Raw genomic sequence first — 19,065 nt, 5'->3', positions numbered from 1 at the left:
GCAAGATCTTTTTTGATCCACCTCCTAGAGTAATGGAAATAAAAACAAAAATAAAGAAATGGGACCTAATGAAACTTAAAAGCTTTTGCACAGCAAAGGAAACCATAAACAAGACAAAAAGACAACCCTCAGAATGGGAGAATATGTTTGCAAATGAATCAACAGACAAAGGATTAATCTCCAAAACATATAAACAGATCATGCAGCTCAATATTAAAGAAACAAACAACCCAATCCAAAAATGGGCAGAAGACCTAAATAGACATTTCTCCAAAGAAGACATACAGATGGCCAAGAAGTACATGAAAAGCTGCTCAACATCACTAATTATTAGAGAAATGCAAATCAGAACTACAATGAGGTATCACCTCACACCAGTTAGAATGGACATCATCAGAAAATCTACAAACAACTAATGCTGGGGAGGGTGTGGAGAAAAGGGAACCCTCTTGCACTGTTGGTGGGAATGTAAATTGATACAGCCACTATGGAGAACAGTATGGAGGTTTCTTAAAAAAACTAAACGTAGAATTACCACATGATCTAGCAATCCCACTACTGGGCATATACCCAGAGAAAACCATAATTCAAAAAGGCACAGGCATCCCAAGGTTCATTGCAGCACTATTTACAATAGCCAGGTCATGGAAGCAACCTAAATGCCCATTGACAGACGAATGGATAAAGAAGATGTGGTACATATATACAATGGAATATTACTCAGCCACAAAAAGGAAGAAAATTAGGTCATTTGTTGAGACGTGGATGGATCTAGAGACTGTCATACAGAGTGAAGTAAGTTAGAAAGAGAAAAACAAATATCGTATATTAACACATATATGTGGAACCTAGAAAAATGGTAGAGATGAACTGGTTTGCAGGGCAGAAATTGAGACACAGATATAGAGAACAAACGTATGGACACCAAGGGGGAAAGCCGCGGGTGGTGGTGGTGGTGGTGTGATGAATTGGGTGATTGGGGGTGACATGTATACACTGATGTGTATAAAATTGGTGACTAATAAGAACCTGCTGTATAAATAAATAAACAAAATAAAATTCAAAAATTAAAAAAAAAGAGAACAGATGAAAAGCCAAAAAAAAAAAAAAGAATAACACAGAAAAATGGCCAAATTTATCCTTGTTAACACAAGGTGCAGTGGATATTCCTTGAACTAGAAGAAACCTTAGCAATCACCTAATCCAAACTACTCATTTAACAGATAAAAGCCAGTGAGGTTAAGTGTAATTTTGAATTTTGTAAATTCAAAACCATGAATACAAAAAAGGACAAACTATTACTAACATTATGATCTGTGACACAAAAACAATTTTGAAAAACATTATTTGCATATTAAAAAAGATGAAATTATAGTTCTCATGTGGGGCAGGAGGGCATTACATTTTACCTCTTAAAGGTGACAATCTTCTGTTTTATTCACAATAAAGTGCCAAAGAATGACATCAATCTACTGCTTCCTCTGTTTGACTAAATTTCTTCATCCTTCTGATAGCATCTCTCTGAGCCGAATGTGATTCTAGTTCTGTATATATTAAAGATCGAAAAGACATACATGCCAGCCAACCCCTTTAATTCCAGAAAGAATCCTTTTCCAACACTAAAGGAAAACCCTGCCATTTTGTTTGAGTAGCTAGTCTCCAACACAACATGATCCTGAGGGGTTTTTAGGATAATTTTGACTCTATCCAACTTTTCACGTCGTGTGTTCACTTCAGAACTTAGTCTCAGTCTAAGAGATGACTCCAAAGTATGTGGTGATACAGAGTGGCAGCATGAGACAATTTGCAGTTCACTCCCAAGAAACCTAGCATGTTTAATCCAGAGAGAGATTAATAACCAAAAAAAGCTAACTATTTCACAAATTATAGAATGATGACAGTGATCTACTTCTTATTACAACATTGCCTTGGCAAGAGCCAAACAGAATTCTCCAGTGAAAGACGGTGGCAGCTTTCTCTGCGTTGCCAAGCAATGAGCTACATGGAATAGAAATAGGTGGTCCCCTCCTCCAGCAGGAGAGACAGCACTTCCGACAGCATCCTAGGACCTCTCGGTGCAGAAATGACACTCGCCACATTCACCTGCTCATATCCCTCTCAACAGGCTGTCTGAAAGTCCCTTGAACAACATTGTCTAAGTGCAGTCTGACCTCCCTGCCTTCATATGGCCAGTCTCGAGCTCTCATGGTCCTATAAAAAAGATGGAGTAGAAGGAGGGAGTATACAAAATGGTGTTTCCAGTTCTGACCATTCCTGCCATCTCTCCTTGCGATGACGAGGGCTCAGGGACATTGCTGCCTCTACCACTGAGTTCCCCTGCTCTGTGCTACCCGTTGTGCTCCTGTGCTGTTTGCCTGTGCTTAACCTCTCCAGAAGTGCCTAAACAAGAGCCCAATTTAATTTGCTAGATTGATAAAAAAGGTTTAAAGACAAACAAACCAAAAAAAAATTTAGTGTTTACATTGCATTCATCTTTCTTCACAAGCACATTCTCAAAGGAAAGATGATGCTGGAGTAATAATTCTTTTGTCTTTTATTATTGACTTCAAGACAAAAAATGATTTATTAGAATTGTAAAAAAAAACCACATGTAACTGATGTCAAAGTGAATAAGTTATCGTTATCTGTAAAAGTCCACTTGCAATTAAACCTATTTAAACTTCTGGGTGACTAAAACATTTTTTATTTGGAAACAGAAGATCTGCTAAATAAGGTAGTTTATGAATAAGCAGTTGCTAACAAAAGTGTATTCAATTACAGAGTCAAGTTTTCTTACCTTCAGTTGAAAAGACCTTCAGGGGAAGATAAGGTAACTGGTATACAAAATAAATGTTGATCATATTAAAATGAATCAGCAATGGGGAAATATCTTACAGCATGAAAAATGATCTCTAATCTCATGTAAGGGCTTGATGAGGGGAATGTATCCATATCTTGACTGGATGGTAGTGGTGAGAAGGGAAATTGGGCATGAGACTTCATTTTGATTTGAAAGAATCATAATTTAAAAATATTTGAGGGACCCTGGCATAAAGAGTAAAAGGAAGCCATAAGCTTTTCCACTGATCTGTGGTTGAATTGTAGTATTAAGAAAGTAGATCGGGCTTCCCTGGTGGCGCAGTGGTTGAGAGCCCGCCTGCTGATGCAGGGGACGCGGGTTCGTGCCCCGGTCTGGGAAGATCCCACGTGCCACGGAGAGGCTGGGCCCATGAGCCATGGCCGCTGGGCCTGTGCATCCGGAGCCTGTGCTCCACAACGGGAGAGACCACAACAGTGAGAGGCCCGTGTACCGCAAAAAAAAAAAAAAAAAAAAAAAAAAAAAAAAAGAAAGTAGATCAATAGCCAGTTGAACTTTATATAATACAAGTGAGTAGTACAGAGTGGGTAAATAACAACTACCAATTACAAACTATCGGAAATGCTAACATAGTGTAAAGGGCATGTATGTTGAGCTAGGAGATCCCTCACGATGAAGCTTGATTGCTTGTCTTCTCCAGACTGAAAGGAGTGATGCCACATACTATGATCTTGGCCTCGGTCAGCCAGAAGGAGATAAAAAGTTAAGTGTAATGACTTAGCAAAAAAGAACCAATTGTAGTTTGGTTAGAAATAGAAAACTCCACATTTATTTCAATGTCCTTATTCCTTTCATTAACCTATTTCTACTTGTTTAACAAATATGAGAAATACTTTATAAATTAAACAGTTTATAATAGTGTAAAAACATAGCTACTCTACTAAAAGGTCTTTCTTAGCTCTACATGCATCAGACAGCTGCATCCTTACTAGACATATGCCCATTGAGAACTCACTTAACTCCTCAGAGGTTTGGTTCCCTCATTTGTAAATGCTGTGATCATCATCTGGGACAATGGATGTGAAAGTAGTTGAAAGTTAAAATAGTGCCTTGAACATCACTATCATTATTATTATCATCACAACTCCCCAGCTGTATAAAATGGCATGTACCAGAGATAATTACAACCAAAATATCTTCTTCGGGAATTACTCTGAAACCTCAACCCCTCTGGAAGCCATGGAAACATCACACTCTGCGGTCCTTGCTTCATCATTTTCAGTGGGATTATAGAATTACAATAAATGCTATTTTTTTAATTCAATGTGGCACACTCTAACTGTGAGATTAAGTTATATGTTTCTTACAGATCAAATAATTTCCCTTAGAATTGTTCACTGTTTGGGTGTATTTTACCGTGAAAGAACTGGAAAAGCAAGTACTGCCAGAAGGAGAGTCCTTATCTATGTCATTGGGATACATATGATAAAATATAACTAACATTTGTTGAGCACTTCCTACATACCTGTGTTAAGTGCTAAACACCAGCTGTGTGATGAGACTGCCTAGATTCAAATTCTGGCTTTATTATTTAGTACTTGTAAAAATATCTGTGTCTCAGTTTCCTTATCTATAAAATGGGGATAGTAACACAGACTTCATAGTTGTTGTTGTTGTTTTTGTTTGTTTTGTTTTGCTTTGTGAGGATTAAATGAGTTAGTATATGTAAAGCACTTAGAATACTGCTGGGCACGTAGTAGGTGCACAATAAAAGTTCTTCCTCTCCCCTCCCCTCTCTCCTTTCTCCCTTCTCTCTGGTCCTCATCCTCATCCTCCTCCACTTCCTCCTTCTCCATAATCTGTCTACTCAAGGTCTCACAGCTAGGAAGCTGCAGGGCTGGCATACTGTGAAACACTGCAGCCCATACTCTTGGCCACTAAGTGATAATAATTGACATGACCAGATGCTACTGACAAAATTTAGAGCTCACTTTAGATTAGAACACCACTGAGCCAATTCATCAGCAGTGCACTTCAGTGTTCTATTACACAGATCTGTTAAGCTGGGGAAAGGATTTCTTTGTTAAATAGCTGTTTAAAAGAAGCAAAACAGTATGTTAGTTTTTGAAGATTGAAGAAAAAGTTGAAAGTTTGAGAAATTAACTTTCAATATAGAAAAAAAATTCTCTAAGAACAAGCAAGATTTTAAAAGGTATTCTTTTACGTTGATTTCTAATTGGAAATGTTTTACATTTATGCTGACTTTTCAAAAATTCTGAAGTTAGAAAGCATTTTCTGAGAATATTTAGAAAACTACTCAAAGGCATGAAGGAGAGAAACATTCTTAAGATATGCGATTGAGTTAAAATCCTCTCTAACCACTTTCCAACTTGCTACATCATGACAAATACTCATCATTAACCATGAAATGAATGCAATTTTCCTTTCACATTTAATGTTATATTGGAGATATTATACAGTATCTTTCATACTTTCTGGAACTGCACACAAGTAACATTTCATAGTAGCAGATGTGTGACATCACATGAAAACTTGTAAAACCTTTACATGAAAATCACATCTGTCAGTCTCCACTATTATTTTCACTGTAGTTGTATGGTTTGCTTCTCCGTCTGTGCCAGCAAAGGCAGCTTTGCATGAAAGCTGTTCCAGGAAATTGTGTCTTCTGGGCTAGCTAGTTAAGCAAATTGTATAACTGCCATTGAAACCAAAATGTAACCCAGCAGACATAATTTCACAAAAGAGGAGGGAAAAACACATTTGTACAAAAGTCACAGCTGTTCAACTCTACATTTTGCACTTTCTTCATTAAAGAAATTTCCCTTTCTTTATGAATAGTGACAGTTACATTTCTAGTTAGCAACTTTAGGACTTTTTAATACATTGCTAAGTGCTGTACTATCAAGGATTTAGTGTCAGGAAAACTAGGGCTAACCTCTTTCTGGGTCTGCATTGACCAGAAATGTGGTCTGTCTGTCCTGTCTGCAGATGAAATAAGGAAAGACGTTGAGTATGGTTCACTGTTCTCTAAAATACAGACCTGCGTGGCTGTCTCTATAGCTCCAAACGAGGGACAACATCCCATATTGAGACCCACAAAATATGGACTCCTCTTCATTCAGGATTTGCTAGTCTTACTCTTGGGGGCCGTGGTGTGCAGGGCTGCTCTCAAGTCATGGGTAATGGAGCTGGTGACTCAGAATGAGTGAGTTAGAAGCCAGCCTGATGGGGCTGTGCGCAGCACGGCTCCCACTGTCGGAACCCTCCTGGGACACTACTAGAGTGCAGCCAGGGGGGAGATGTTCTCTGGGGACCCCTTATTCTTCTCCAGTGATGAGTCCCAGAAGCTTGTTCAGACCATCATGTGAGGATCATGAACACTACATTTATGGGATGCATTTCAAGCAAGAGTTTGGAGCCTGGGCTCTGCAGTCACAGTGCCTGGGCCCATTCCTCTCAATAATGTGTGATGCTGGGTAAGTTACTCAACTTCTTCAGCCAGAGTTTCCCCATCTGTCAACTTAAGACAATTTACCTCATTACACTATACAGAGGATTATAAATGTGCTAAAGACTGTTGAGGTCTTAGCCCGCTTCATGGCACATACCGAGCCCTCAGTAGATGTTAACTATTTTGATGATATGATACTTATATGATTATGATGATAATTTTTCTGAGTTTTAAATATATTAAACCTATAATCTTAAAATTGCATTTGCCCAGGACAGAATTATGGCACAGTAAAGCCACCAATAGTGGTCAAAAATTATCCAATCCGGGTTTTCCAGTTTCAAGTTGTACAACTCTCCTGCTCTTGACTGCTGAAATCCTACCTGCTTGTCTGAGGCTGGCAGGAATGAGTGTTTGTGCAACTGTGCCAGAGGCACAAGGCTGATTTCAACCTGACGTGCCCTGCTGATGATAGCCCACTCCACAACTTCTTCTCCCAGTTGTTGATCTGTCTGAAGAGCAACTGACTGCTAGTTAGACTTCCAGTGTCCCTGCATAGGCTTTTTTGTCACTTGGCAGGAAGGTGGAATGTTTTTCGTATTTTGTAACCAGATCTCTAATTGTGTAATTTGGTATGTAATTAAACACCACAAATGATAGCTCTACAGAGAACCCATTATATAATGTAAACATACAATGTTTACAAGTTGAGGTATTTTAATTATTTTCTTCCAAAAGAAGTTTCTAAGAAATATTGGCATATAGTTCTACTTAAAATTATCTGGAGGTATGGATTATCTGTCTCAATATTTTGATTGGTCTGATACACACACACACCTAACTATTGCTATTGGTATACCTTATGGAATCATATAATGGGGAAAAAGCCATGACAAATAGTAGAACTGGATGCAGTCTGAAGGAAGTTAAGCTATTTGACTCACTATAACCTGTATCTAAGACCTCACAATCACTTGAAATCTAAAACTATTAAATGTGTTAGTCTGATCTAATTATATAAGACATAACTGACTAAATTATGAATAATTTTCTGACTATGGTGATGATACATGAAAAATGAAGTGGAGAAATGTAGAAAGAAATGTAATTTAAGCAAAAACAAGTACAAAGTAAACCATGTGAAATGTAATGATAATGAGGACCATTTTCTTTTAGGCTTATAGCTAATGTCCAATTCAATAATTAACTACCAGCAGCAGATCTTTACTTGAAGAACACACGCCTCAATGATCAAGAAGGTAGGAAGCATTGCTTTCGGTCATGTGGGTCTCTCACCTCTGTGATAGTTAGACAGAGAAAGAAGGTTTGACTTAAATACTGTTTCTCACATTGGAAAGCACTTGAGGACATGGAAGAAGAATCTGAAGATTTCGAACAGGGCAAGGGTCAGCAAACCATGTTCTGCATGTCAAATTTGGCCAGCTGCCTGTTTTTGTTAATACAGTTTTGCTGGAACATACTACACCCATTCATTTAAGTGTCGCCTATGGTTGCTTTCAAGCTACAACAGCAGAGTTGAACAGTTGTGACAGAGGACATTTGGCCCCCTAAAATATTTGTTATCTGGCTCTTTATGGAGCTTGCAAATATCTAAACTTAGGAGAAGGTTCTTGTTCAATGAATTCTGCAAGGAAGTGTATTAAAGATGAGATCTGGTATGTCACATACCTCCATTCTCTTTCCTTACATGGAAATATCTTGGATTTCAGATGTAATAGGTTTAGGCAAGGGACAGTCTAATTCAACAAATTAAGAGAAGGTAGCACTTATTGAAAATCTTATAACTATAAGGAGCCTTATAACTATTTACAAGTGATTTCCCTTTATTTTTGCAATTAGTGATACCTCCATGTACATATCTTAATTTTTGCATCTATTGAGTGTCTACATGATGTTAGAGAATTAGATACTATGTTAGACAATTGCATTTGGCAAAGGAAGTGAATTCACCTTCACTGGAAATGACTGACTGTGGTGCCAAAACTGGGGCTCTTCCAGATGAAGATGGTGGGTCAAACTATTCAAGACAAGTGCTCATGAAGGAGATGCCCAAGGGCAGGGAGCACACAGGTCGTCCTCATCAGCACCTCCCCAGTGCAGAGAAGGGCTTGACACTTCGTAAAAGCTCAGTAACAATTTGAACAATTTACTACAAAAACAATTTAGCAATAATGCCATTAGTCTGTAATCCTCTACCATCTAGATTATTATTGCTAAACAATATGATTGGAGAAAACACAGTTAGATCTTGAAGGAGAGTTTTTCAGCCTCTGCATTTCTTGGTTATCTGGTTTTGTTATTCACCCAAATAACATGAACAACATGACACAATAGATAAAAAATAAAAATTTCTCTATCAGAAGAGGGGTTCTGGAAAAGTAAGTCATGTATTTAACTTTTGAAAATTATTAATACTATTTGATTTTCCTAAGGAAAAAAATGTGTATATAACTGAATCCCTAATAGGGGCTTTATCCTGAATAAAAGGATGCATAATATGTATCATATTATGCTAAGATACATACATTAAGGTAATGAAACCTCCAATAGATAACATAAAAGTCCAATCTACAAAATATACTCTTGATTTAAAATGAGGCCTTAAAAGAGAAAAAAATATCTTAATTTTATTTCATCCCTCATCTGGAAAGTATGGTTGCTTCATTTAATTGACTCTGAAATCTGGTTTAATGGAGTATCTCTTTTACACAACTAGTCAGCTCCCAACAGTTTGATTGCAAAATGAAGGGCATTTCCTTTGATGTCTTTAATTATCACTCATTTAGAGGACAGTGTAAAACACATTTTTTCCAACTGGTGTTTTAGAATCATGAGTCAAAGGAAAGGAATGACAAATTAGCCAGCTGCAGAGCAAGAGACAGCTAGCTAGTGCTGCTAGAGTCTTTGTGGGTACTTCAAAGTAAGACGACAAAGGAATAAAGGGACTGTTAGCCACACAAGCTCAATAACTGAAATACTAACACAATTTCACAACACATTAATAACAAGTTAATATCAAACTTAGAGACTTACTCAACATAATAAGTGCCATATATGGGATCATCGATTTTTTCCCAGCCATATGGAAGCTCTGAAAAATAAAGAGTTATTGCTTTCAGTAAGTAACAGATAACAGTATTTCTAATAAAAAGTAATATAATTTAATTGTTCGTGGATTGCAGAAATAGTCTACTAAAGTGGAATAAAGCATTCAGAGTCAGCACCAAATTTCAAATGCATATTGTAGGGACTGTAAGAAGCACTGACTTGAAAATTGGCACTTAAAACACAGAACTCTCTTCTCTGCAGATATACTGCTGGGTCTATCTGTTTATCCCACGCCAAGTAGTAGAATGGCACGTTATCACCACTCAAGGTAATACAGAAGGCAAATTGCTTTCCTGAAAGAGCATACAGCTTTCTCATTTATTTGTATTGTTAAAAGGAGCATTTCAGGATAAAGATCCTATTTTCAAAATATATTTCTGAGAATAGCAAATTGTTTCTGATGACTGAAACAAAGACATTATACATTCTCAATTGACACCCCACTATTCGAGATGGTTAGCTTGCTTTTCTCTCTCCATGGGTCAGAATTTGAATATTGCCAATAAACTCTTTGGGTATATTTTTGTATAAAGTCTAAAGTTCTAAACACACTTTCCTTGACACTATGGTTCATATTTTCAATTATCCACAGCAAATTTTAATAAATACACGTTAAAATATCAACAATACAATAAAAGCTACTTTAAGCAAAAACATGTTTTTTGAAAACGAGGCTTTGTGTTATGATACTGTTTCCAAATACACTAAGCCTTTATAATTATTAACTCCTATAAATATGAAGAATATTCTAGTTTTCCTCATATACATTAATAATACATATATAACTTGAAATCTAAGTAAGATATATTGACATGCTCTAAGTAATATGTTTAAATGACACTTAAAAGTTTTATTTTTATAAGTAGTAACACATTTTCACCATAGATAAGCACAGTTATAAAAGAAAATTAGAATCACCTGCAATCCTGCCATCCAGAGATAAGCGTGTGTGTGTGTGTGTATATGTAATTTTTAAAGACACTAGATCATATAGTGCATATTATTTTTACAGCCTAGTATTTCTACCTCACAAAATATCAAGGGCATCATCAATGTGAATGAGTGTTACTGCAAAATATCACTTTTAAAGTGGACAGTAGTGGTGTGGGGTGTGGCCAGAGCCTGTGTAATCTCACCAATCTTCTATTATTGAACATTTGGGACTTTCCAGTTGTATATCATCTGTGTTGGACTTACTAAAGCCTAAATCTTTCATCATTTTCCCAGTAATTTAGTCATGATAAATTCCTAGAGGTAAAATTTCAGATTAAAGGGCATGTACCCTTTTATGGCTTTTGATAAATGTATACCTATATTTATATCCAAGTTGTTGCCATCCACTCACAAAAGAGAACCAATTTATAACTTCACTGGGAGTTTATGAATTGACTTTGTTTCTCTGTACCATCAAATTAAATACAGGTCCATAATTCCTTATCCAAAACTTTTTGGGACAGAGAGGTTTTGAAATTCATAATTTTTCTGATTTTAGAAGGATAACACGAGGCAAACATATTCTGTTCCATAACACCTCAAGCAGAGTCTGAAAAAGCACCTTATAATCAAAGCCATGAGTATTTAAGCAGCCCAAACCATGTGATTCTCACTAAGAGGCACAAAAAAAGGACCACTTCACGTCAGTTAGCACTGGTCTGCCAGCATGTCCAGGTCAGGTTACCTTTTGCTGCCAAATGAGTATAAAAGGCAGTTTTTAGAGCTTCTGAATTCTGGATATGCAGATAAAATACTGTATATCATTATTTTAAAAATCAACAAACTTATTTTTAAAATAGTATCTCATAGTTGTTTTAATTTGCCTTTCTTGGATTTCTAGTTAGTTTCAACATTTTTTATTTGTTCATCCTTGGGCAACTGTTTTTTATTTTGTACATTTCTTGTTTTTCTCAATCCATTCATAAGAGTTTTTTTTTTTTTTTACTTATTAAGAGTATTAGTCCTTTGTTACATACGTTGCATATATGTTTTTAAGAGTTTGTTTAGATTTTAATTTTGTTGAACATTTTCTTCAACACAGTTGTTTTAATTTTTGATTGGTAAATTTCTCAGTGTTTTCCTTTATGGCTTCTATCATTGGAGCTTAGCCTAAATACTGAAGAAATTTTTCAAGTTTATTTGTTTTTTTTTACACTATAAAGTCTAGGCTATGCCTTGGTTTAATAATTTTTGGATTAGTCATATATTAATAAATATACAACATCAAATTGTGAAGCATCTTAAGAAATTTTTCTGTCAAAATGATAATAAGAATATTACTGAGTATTTACTATGGTCCGGGTACTGATGGATTTTCCATGTACTAACTCATTTTATCCATACAACAACTCAGGATTTAAAAACCCTGTACTTTGGTTCCAGAGACCTTAGCCAATTCAGGTATCAATTTAGGCACTCTGCTTAATACAGCATAAACAATACTTAATTTAAAATCATGAGAATAACTATCCAGATGGTCTTTACCAAATTCCCCAAGCTATTGGAGAATTCGGCTATAAAAAAGAAAAATCCATTTGACAAACATCTACTGAGTGCCGTTTACAAGTAGCTTAAGTAAAAGAATACACAGAGGACAAGAATTGATATTATGAATATTTATTATTAATATGGCTGAATACATGGATTCATATATATAATAGGTTTAATATCACCCCATGAATACAATGATATGTAAAATAACAATATTTAATAATTTTCAGAGTAAAAGCCTAACATGGTTAGTTTTATGAATACTAGTCTTACTTCTTAATGGCACTGCCAAATGGAAGCATTTCATGGTCAAATTTAAAAAATTATCTTTTACAGTGTAATCTAATCCTTCACTTATTCCTTATCTTTGGCTCTTTTTTGAGCGAATTATTAATGCTAAGCAATGTATCTCCGAAGTATACAGTTCACTGATTCTTTATCTTTGTGGATTTACAGTGCCAAAGGTTCTGGAAACAATTCATTGGCATTCTTTCCCATTTGCCATCACGAAGTGTCCATCAGAATTTAGGGGGAATCTGATTTGCTTTTCATAAGATATTAATATAGTTTGTTTGCTTATTTCATATTTCCAAAATAAACTATTAATTCATGCCTAAACAAAATTATATATTATAAATATTTATACTTTAAGATGAACTATTAAGTGGTCCTTGACTCACAATTTGAGCCAAAATGATACACTGTAGCTCTAACCTGTTACAAAGAGCTGTCATTCATTTCATTTACAAGGTCTGCAGGGGATTGATGGATGAATGTTACAAGAAACAAGGAATAGAATACACACACTGGTTCATTTGTAACTATGACAGAATAGGTATAAAAATCTACAACCAATGCTTAAAATGGTGTGTGTGTGTGTGTGTGTGTGTGTGTGTGTGTGAACATATATAGGAATGTGTATGTGTATGTATATATGTTTGTGTGTATGCATGTGCATGTATATGTGGACATGTGTTTGTGTGTATTCCCATTAATGACATTCTTCCTGAGTGGCAAAGAAAAGCCAAGTCATAAAATAAATTCTTAAGATTAACTGAAGAGTATACATCTACATGATGAAAAATTAAGACAGTTAAGAACCATCTTTCACTGTGAAAAATTAGTTATCTGGACTTTAATTCGTTTTTAAAAAACAATTGCTTCTTTTAAAATTAAGCTAACAAACGAGAAAAAAGAATTTCCATTTTTGTACTATTTGCCCAACCAAGCAAGTATGCAGCTTGGAACTCTTGGGTCCTGGGTTATTTAGAATACTGTATTCAATAATACCTGACAAATTTGCAGAGGATTAAGGTCACACTAATGAAAGCATAACCTATACTATGCAACAGAGAAAAATAAACACTTGAGGTCAGCAAGGTTAATGCTGTAATTGACATTTTCTTCAGGCCATGGAACCATGGGGAAAATTCAGTGATTAGATATTCCTATAGTAATCCACTCTGCAAAAGTCTGTGAAAATGTCTAGGTTAATTTGTAGTCAGTCATATAAGCTTCGTAAAACTTCAATAGAATCAAAAATTAAAGAGGCATCTAGTTCACCCTGGATTCTGCCACAGCCACCATGCTCTTCTTTCTATTTATTCGCTCTGTCCAATTCTTATTTATTTGTTAGGTCCATTTTTGTTGCAGAAAACTGGGACTCCTTTATTAGCTCAAAAAAACATTTTTCAGGCTACAGCTGGGAAACTTGTAGAATCCAAGGATAGTATTCCTTATGGAAATGGGACCCAAATACTGAAAAGCTATAAGGAACCTAAGATATACTATCTCACTACTTTGATCTCTGAGTTTCCCAATTCTGTACCCACCCTCCTCCCCTGCATCCACCCTAATTCATTAATCCAGTTCGTTTTCTTCAAAATAGATCCAAGTTACTTAGCCCGGCAGATCACTGTAATGGCTGTCCTCAGGTCAAGAGCCCACTCACATAATAATCAGGTATGGCTGGGGGCTGTGCCCCATTTTTTGCCACATTTGGCAAACACAAATGGAGGAACATTCTAGAAAATAACTGGCCAGTACTCTTCAAAAGTGTCAAGGTCATGAAATAGAAAGACTGACAGAGGTATCGTCACAGTGTGTAGAGGAGACCATGGAGACACGAAGAGTAAATGCAGGGTGGGATCTGGATTAGGTCCTGGACCAGAAAAAGGACATCAGTGAGACAACTGGTAAAAGCCAAATAAGACTTGTAGATTACTTACTAGTCTACATGAATGTTAATTTCCTGACATCAATAATTGTGCCATGAAAGATGTTAATATTAGGGGAAGTGAGGTGAAAGGTATGTAGGAACAATTTGCACTATTTTTGTAATTTTTCTGAAATCTAAAATAATTTCAAAATGAAAAAAAACCTGAAAAAAGCTACTTCACCAACTCTCACTATTGATTAGATGACTTCTACTCACACTTTATTAATATTCAATCAGATACATATAACACTGAATTAATTTGGATAGTGTTAAATTTTTAAACAAAATGAGAATGTAGGATTTCTGCATTTTTAGTCTTCTTTTATATTATGTTGACTTTTAATAGATATTTCCAAGAAAGTAACTTTTTTTTTTTTTTTTTTTTTGCGGTATGCGGGCCTCTCACTGCCGTGGCCTCCCCCGCTGCGGAGCACAGGCTCCGGACGCGCAGGCTCCGGACGCGCAGGCTCAGCGGCCATGGCTCACGGGCCCAGCCGCTCCGCGGCATATGGGATCCTCCCAGACCGGGGCACGAACCCGTATCCCCTGCACCGGCAGGCGGACTCCCAACCACTTGCGCCACCAGGGAGGCCCCCCAAGAAAGTAACTTTTAATTTTGCTATATTACCTTTTTTTTTTTTCTGTTGCCTATCTTTCTGCTCACTGGAAAAACTAAGTAAATGCCATGTTCATGTTTAAGTGTTAGTGCATCTTGAATCCTAGAAATACAAATTCAGTAATATGAGTTCAAAATCTGGAGTCTGGTTTTGTTCCTTTCCTGGGGGGCAGCATCTTGTATGGGTCATAGCATGGGTTACGTTAATTCATAAAAGTTGTGTGAAGGCCCATCCTGGTGGGCAGCTTAAAAAGCCAGGAAGGTGGACCAACTTAGAAATCTGACTAAGTACTAAGATTTTGGAGACAGGAACAGGGACCAGAATGGGGGACCATTTCCTTCAATCCTATGTTATTTTATTTGGACTTGCTTTCTTAAAAAAATTGAGTCTCTTGCTATTGTGCTTTAGAGGTGATGACATCACAAGAGAACATAAGAAACATATAAAAGTTCCCTAGGTAGAAATAATATGCAATATAGTGATAGCTACTATCCATATTAAAATCTTTTCCTACAATTTTTATTAGATTTTTGCTGTATACATAGCATATGAATTGGGAAGTATAACTAAATTTCTCTGGAAAAGTCATTTAACTTTTGCTCCCAAGGAGTATAATTATAAAAGTAAATTCTGAATTCATTCTTGTTTTTAACAAAATCCATAAAAGAATGATATGTTAACCACAGTCCCATTTCCCTACATAAAGATAGAGTTGAGTGTATACTTCCAGACCTTTCTCTGTGTGTCAGGACTCAAATTTGCTCCTATTTACCAGAGAATTTTATTCCATTCAGTCACAAAAATAAACAATCAAACAAAACAACAAATTTTAGAACCTAAAATTGAAAATAAAAATTGTTCCTGTATGTTCTTTTTCATCTTCCTCAGAGAGTGTCTACATGCAAGAGCACAAACCCAGTTGATATCATGGAAATATAGGCTAAGAAGTCTTCATTCATGGGCCTGGGTATAGGAGTTTTACTATTTTTTACAGTGGAAAGGAGAACTAGCTGATCTGTATTTTACAACACTGGCATCTAATTCATGTTACCATGTGGATTCAGCCTGAGTATTTCATTACCCCAGTATTATAATGGGTTTTAAAAGTATTGACCACAATTTCAAGGGCTTGTTGTTGATAAAACATACAATGGCACAAACAAATTCCAACTAAATTTATTCCTTAATGTATCTTACCAAATTTGAGTAGAAAATGTATAAGCTTTTTCTGACAGATATTGATATATAAAGACATGTGTGCTCAATAATGTTTTGGGTATTCAGGGGCCCTTTTCTACCTGGAAAAAAGGTTGTCAAATATAAATGTGAACGTTTGCAATGTTAACTTAAAGATGACAGAGTAATATATTTGAGATGGTGACAAGAAGTGGTGGCAGAAAAGCATGACACAAAAAAAGGATGCTGATGGTAAAGATTCAGAAAGAGTCATATTTGGTTTAAGTTTGCAAGCTGCACTAGAAGGTGAAAAAGTGATGAATCTAGTAGGTGGTTTTTTTTGATTGTTTGGTTTTGTTTTTTAAATTCCTAGAGCTTTGGAGAAAGGTCTGGCCATAATGAAAGATCTGGGAAACAACTATATGTTAGGACTTCAAATATACATCTCCAGTTTCCTCTTAATTTCTGTAAGTCTAAATTAATCCATCTATTGATCTATTTATCATCATCATCCACTTAAGATCCTTTATTGAAACATACTGGGCTCCTTTAATGTAAAGGCTGATATCTAAATTTTAACCTCTCCACTTAGCCGGAAAACCATAAATATCCACTAAGAGAACAGTAAAACCATCTATAACCCACATCTACAACATAATTAGGAGAAAGAAAATACTATGCACTTGAAAAGGTATATGTAGGTAGAGACATAAACACCCCAATCTAGCAGAACCAGCTCAAGAGCCCATTCTAGATCAGAAAGTCAGGTGGAGAGTGTGCAGAAAAGAAGAGAGGGAGCAAGGAGCCCAGGGGTGGAAGAACAGACAAATCACCCTCAGAAAGTTAAAGTCCTGTCCTGAACTGGAAAATGCTAACAGACATGGTTGGTCAGAACACAGCTACTGGGGAACTGATAAAAAAGATGTTTGAAAGTGAGCAGAATGAGAGATGGAGTCTTAGGAAGGCACTTCTTAAGAAGAAGAGGGAAATGATGTTGAAAGAGGAAATGGCCCATGGAAATTTGGTTATGATAGGAAAGAATCATGAGGTAAGAATCACAACTTCTGTTGTGTCTGAAGAAACAAAAAAAGAATCATAAGATCATAAGACATACAAACTATTCCCTCTGCAAAAAAAATATATCATCTACTAAAAAATTAGTACTTCACAAAATAAACAGAAGAGGGTGCTCATGGACTAAGAATGTAGTAATCTACCAAACTCTTATTTTTGCTTATACAAAACTGTTATTGCCGGTTTAGGATAAAAATAAAAATAAATAGAAAGTAGATATTATTCATAAAGTTATTATAAGAAATCAGAAAAAAAAGAAATCAGAAATGAGAGTCAAAGCAATATGACTAATAAAAAATTATTATCCTTCTTCAAGCATAAACAAAACACAGAAAACTGTAATGAAATCTCAAGATATTTTCAAACAAGCATTTATAAATATAAAACAACATTTTGAATCAGAAATTTAAAAGTTCAGAAATGGACAAAGAACAGAAAGATAGTAAGAAGAGTTGACTAAAATGAGAAAATAAATTAAAAAAAAAAGAATCTTTGAAATTAAAAGTAAATTACAAGGTACCCAAGAGAGAATCAATTCAGTTGGAATTATAATAAGGACCACTGAGGAGAGACATGGCAATAGGCAAGAGTACAAAATGAAATAAACAAATAGTAAAAAAGAATCAGAATGAAGTCATCAATATAGAACACAGGCAAAGATAATCCAGTATATGTATAATTGTAATACATAAAGATGAAAATAATAGAACTAATACTTAAAACTATAATCCAGAAGAATTTCCAGAAATTAAATAACTGCATATATTTCTATATTGAAAGGGCTGCCCAAGTACTTGGAACATTGTCCCAGAACAGTCAAATCCAACACAATAGCTATCAGTTAGCCATTAGACTTAAATTATAGAGGAAAAACTAAAAGGTAAGTTCCTTACAATAAAAAAAAAATCAAGTTGATATCACATCTCTGGAATAACACACATAGCTAGACAATAATGAAGCAGCATTTTAAGGAACCTCAAAGAAAGAGTGAACCAAGGATTTTATATCCAGCCAATCAACAGTATGGGAGGGACCCATACAGTTGGGAGATGGAGGAACCCCCGAGCAACCTGGTAGGATGTGGGTTGGAGGGGGGAGGAGAAGTGGAGGCCAGATAGGACCAGCACCACTGAGTGGTGGCTTAGAGAGGGGAGGAGTTCCCTCACCTGGAGGGACCCTCAGGGGGCTCGGAGGATCTGGAGAAGTGTGGAGGGTGTTTACCCTACCCACTCAGGCCCTGGGAAACTTGCTGGGCTCCTGGGCCTGGTCGTCCATTCTCCGGGGCCCCCTCTGGGCCGTATTGGTCCTGGGGTGTAGGAGGGAGGCAGGGGGAGAAGAGGAGAGGCAGACGGGGAAGGGACCTCAAGGATCGGAAGATCAGGGGAGGCGCAGAGGGCATTTCCTCCACCCACATGGGCCCTGGGAAGTGTGCTAGGCTCCCGGGCCTGTTCCTCAGTTCTCCGGGGCCCCCACCAGCTGTAGGGGTCCTACGGGCATAGGAGGGAGGGAGGAGGGGAGAAGAGGAGGAGAGGCTGATGGGGGGGGGGACCCTCCAGGACCAGGGGATCAGGGGAAGCACTGCAGGTGTTTCCCCAGCCCACTCAGCCTTGGGAAACCTGTTGGGCTTCTGGCTCTAGTACCCTGCCTTCTGGGGCCCCCTCCGGCCACGTGGGTCCTAGTGGCATAGGAGGAAGGTGGGGAGAAGAAGAAGAGAGGCCAATGGGGAGGGACCCTCTGGGATAATGCACCTATGTTTGGGTAATGCACCTAGTCTTTCCCCCACCCACTTGGGCCCAGTGAGCCTGCTGGGGTCCTGGACGTGGTCCTGCACCCTCCAAGGCCAGAGGCACTCCTGGGTCCCTTCTGCTGCACTGAGCCAAAGTCCCACCCTCTCAGGGCCTTTTCTGGCCCTGTGGGTCCTAAGCATAGGCCCCACCCACAACCCAAACTACACCCCTGCCTAAGCCCCGCCCCCCACAGCCAAGCCTTTTCTGGTTTTTTTTTTTTCCTCCTCTTTTTTTGCTATTGTGGTTCTGTTTTACCTTGTGGGTGTTGTTTCATCTATATATTTATTTTT

The 19,065-nt window shown here is 37.0% G+C and overlaps 1 protein-coding gene across 1 annotated transcript in view; it reads right to left on the bottom strand.

Annotated features, from left to right (window-relative positions):
* The window catches only part of MAGI2 (membrane associated guanylate kinase, WW and PDZ domain containing 2), a 1,346,582-nt gene that overhangs the window by 339,941 nt on the left and 987,576 nt on the right, over nt 1–19,065 (bottom strand). The window contains exon 7 of the mRNA XM_060107590.1: nt 9,345–9,402. Within this exon, the coding sequence (XP_059963573.1) occupies nt 9,345–9,402 (58 nt within the window). The remainder of the gene's footprint in view (nt 1–9,344; nt 9,403–19,065) is intronic.

This window comes from Mesoplodon densirostris, chromosome 9, assembly GCF_025265405.1.
Source record: "Mesoplodon densirostris isolate mMesDen1 chromosome 9, mMesDen1 primary haplotype, whole genome shotgun sequence".
Classification (NCBI taxonomy): Eukaryota; Metazoa; Chordata; class Mammalia; order Artiodactyla; family Ziphiidae; genus Mesoplodon; species Mesoplodon densirostris.
Note: the sequence above shows the minus strand (reverse complement) of the source record. Positions and strands in the feature narration are given on the sequence as shown.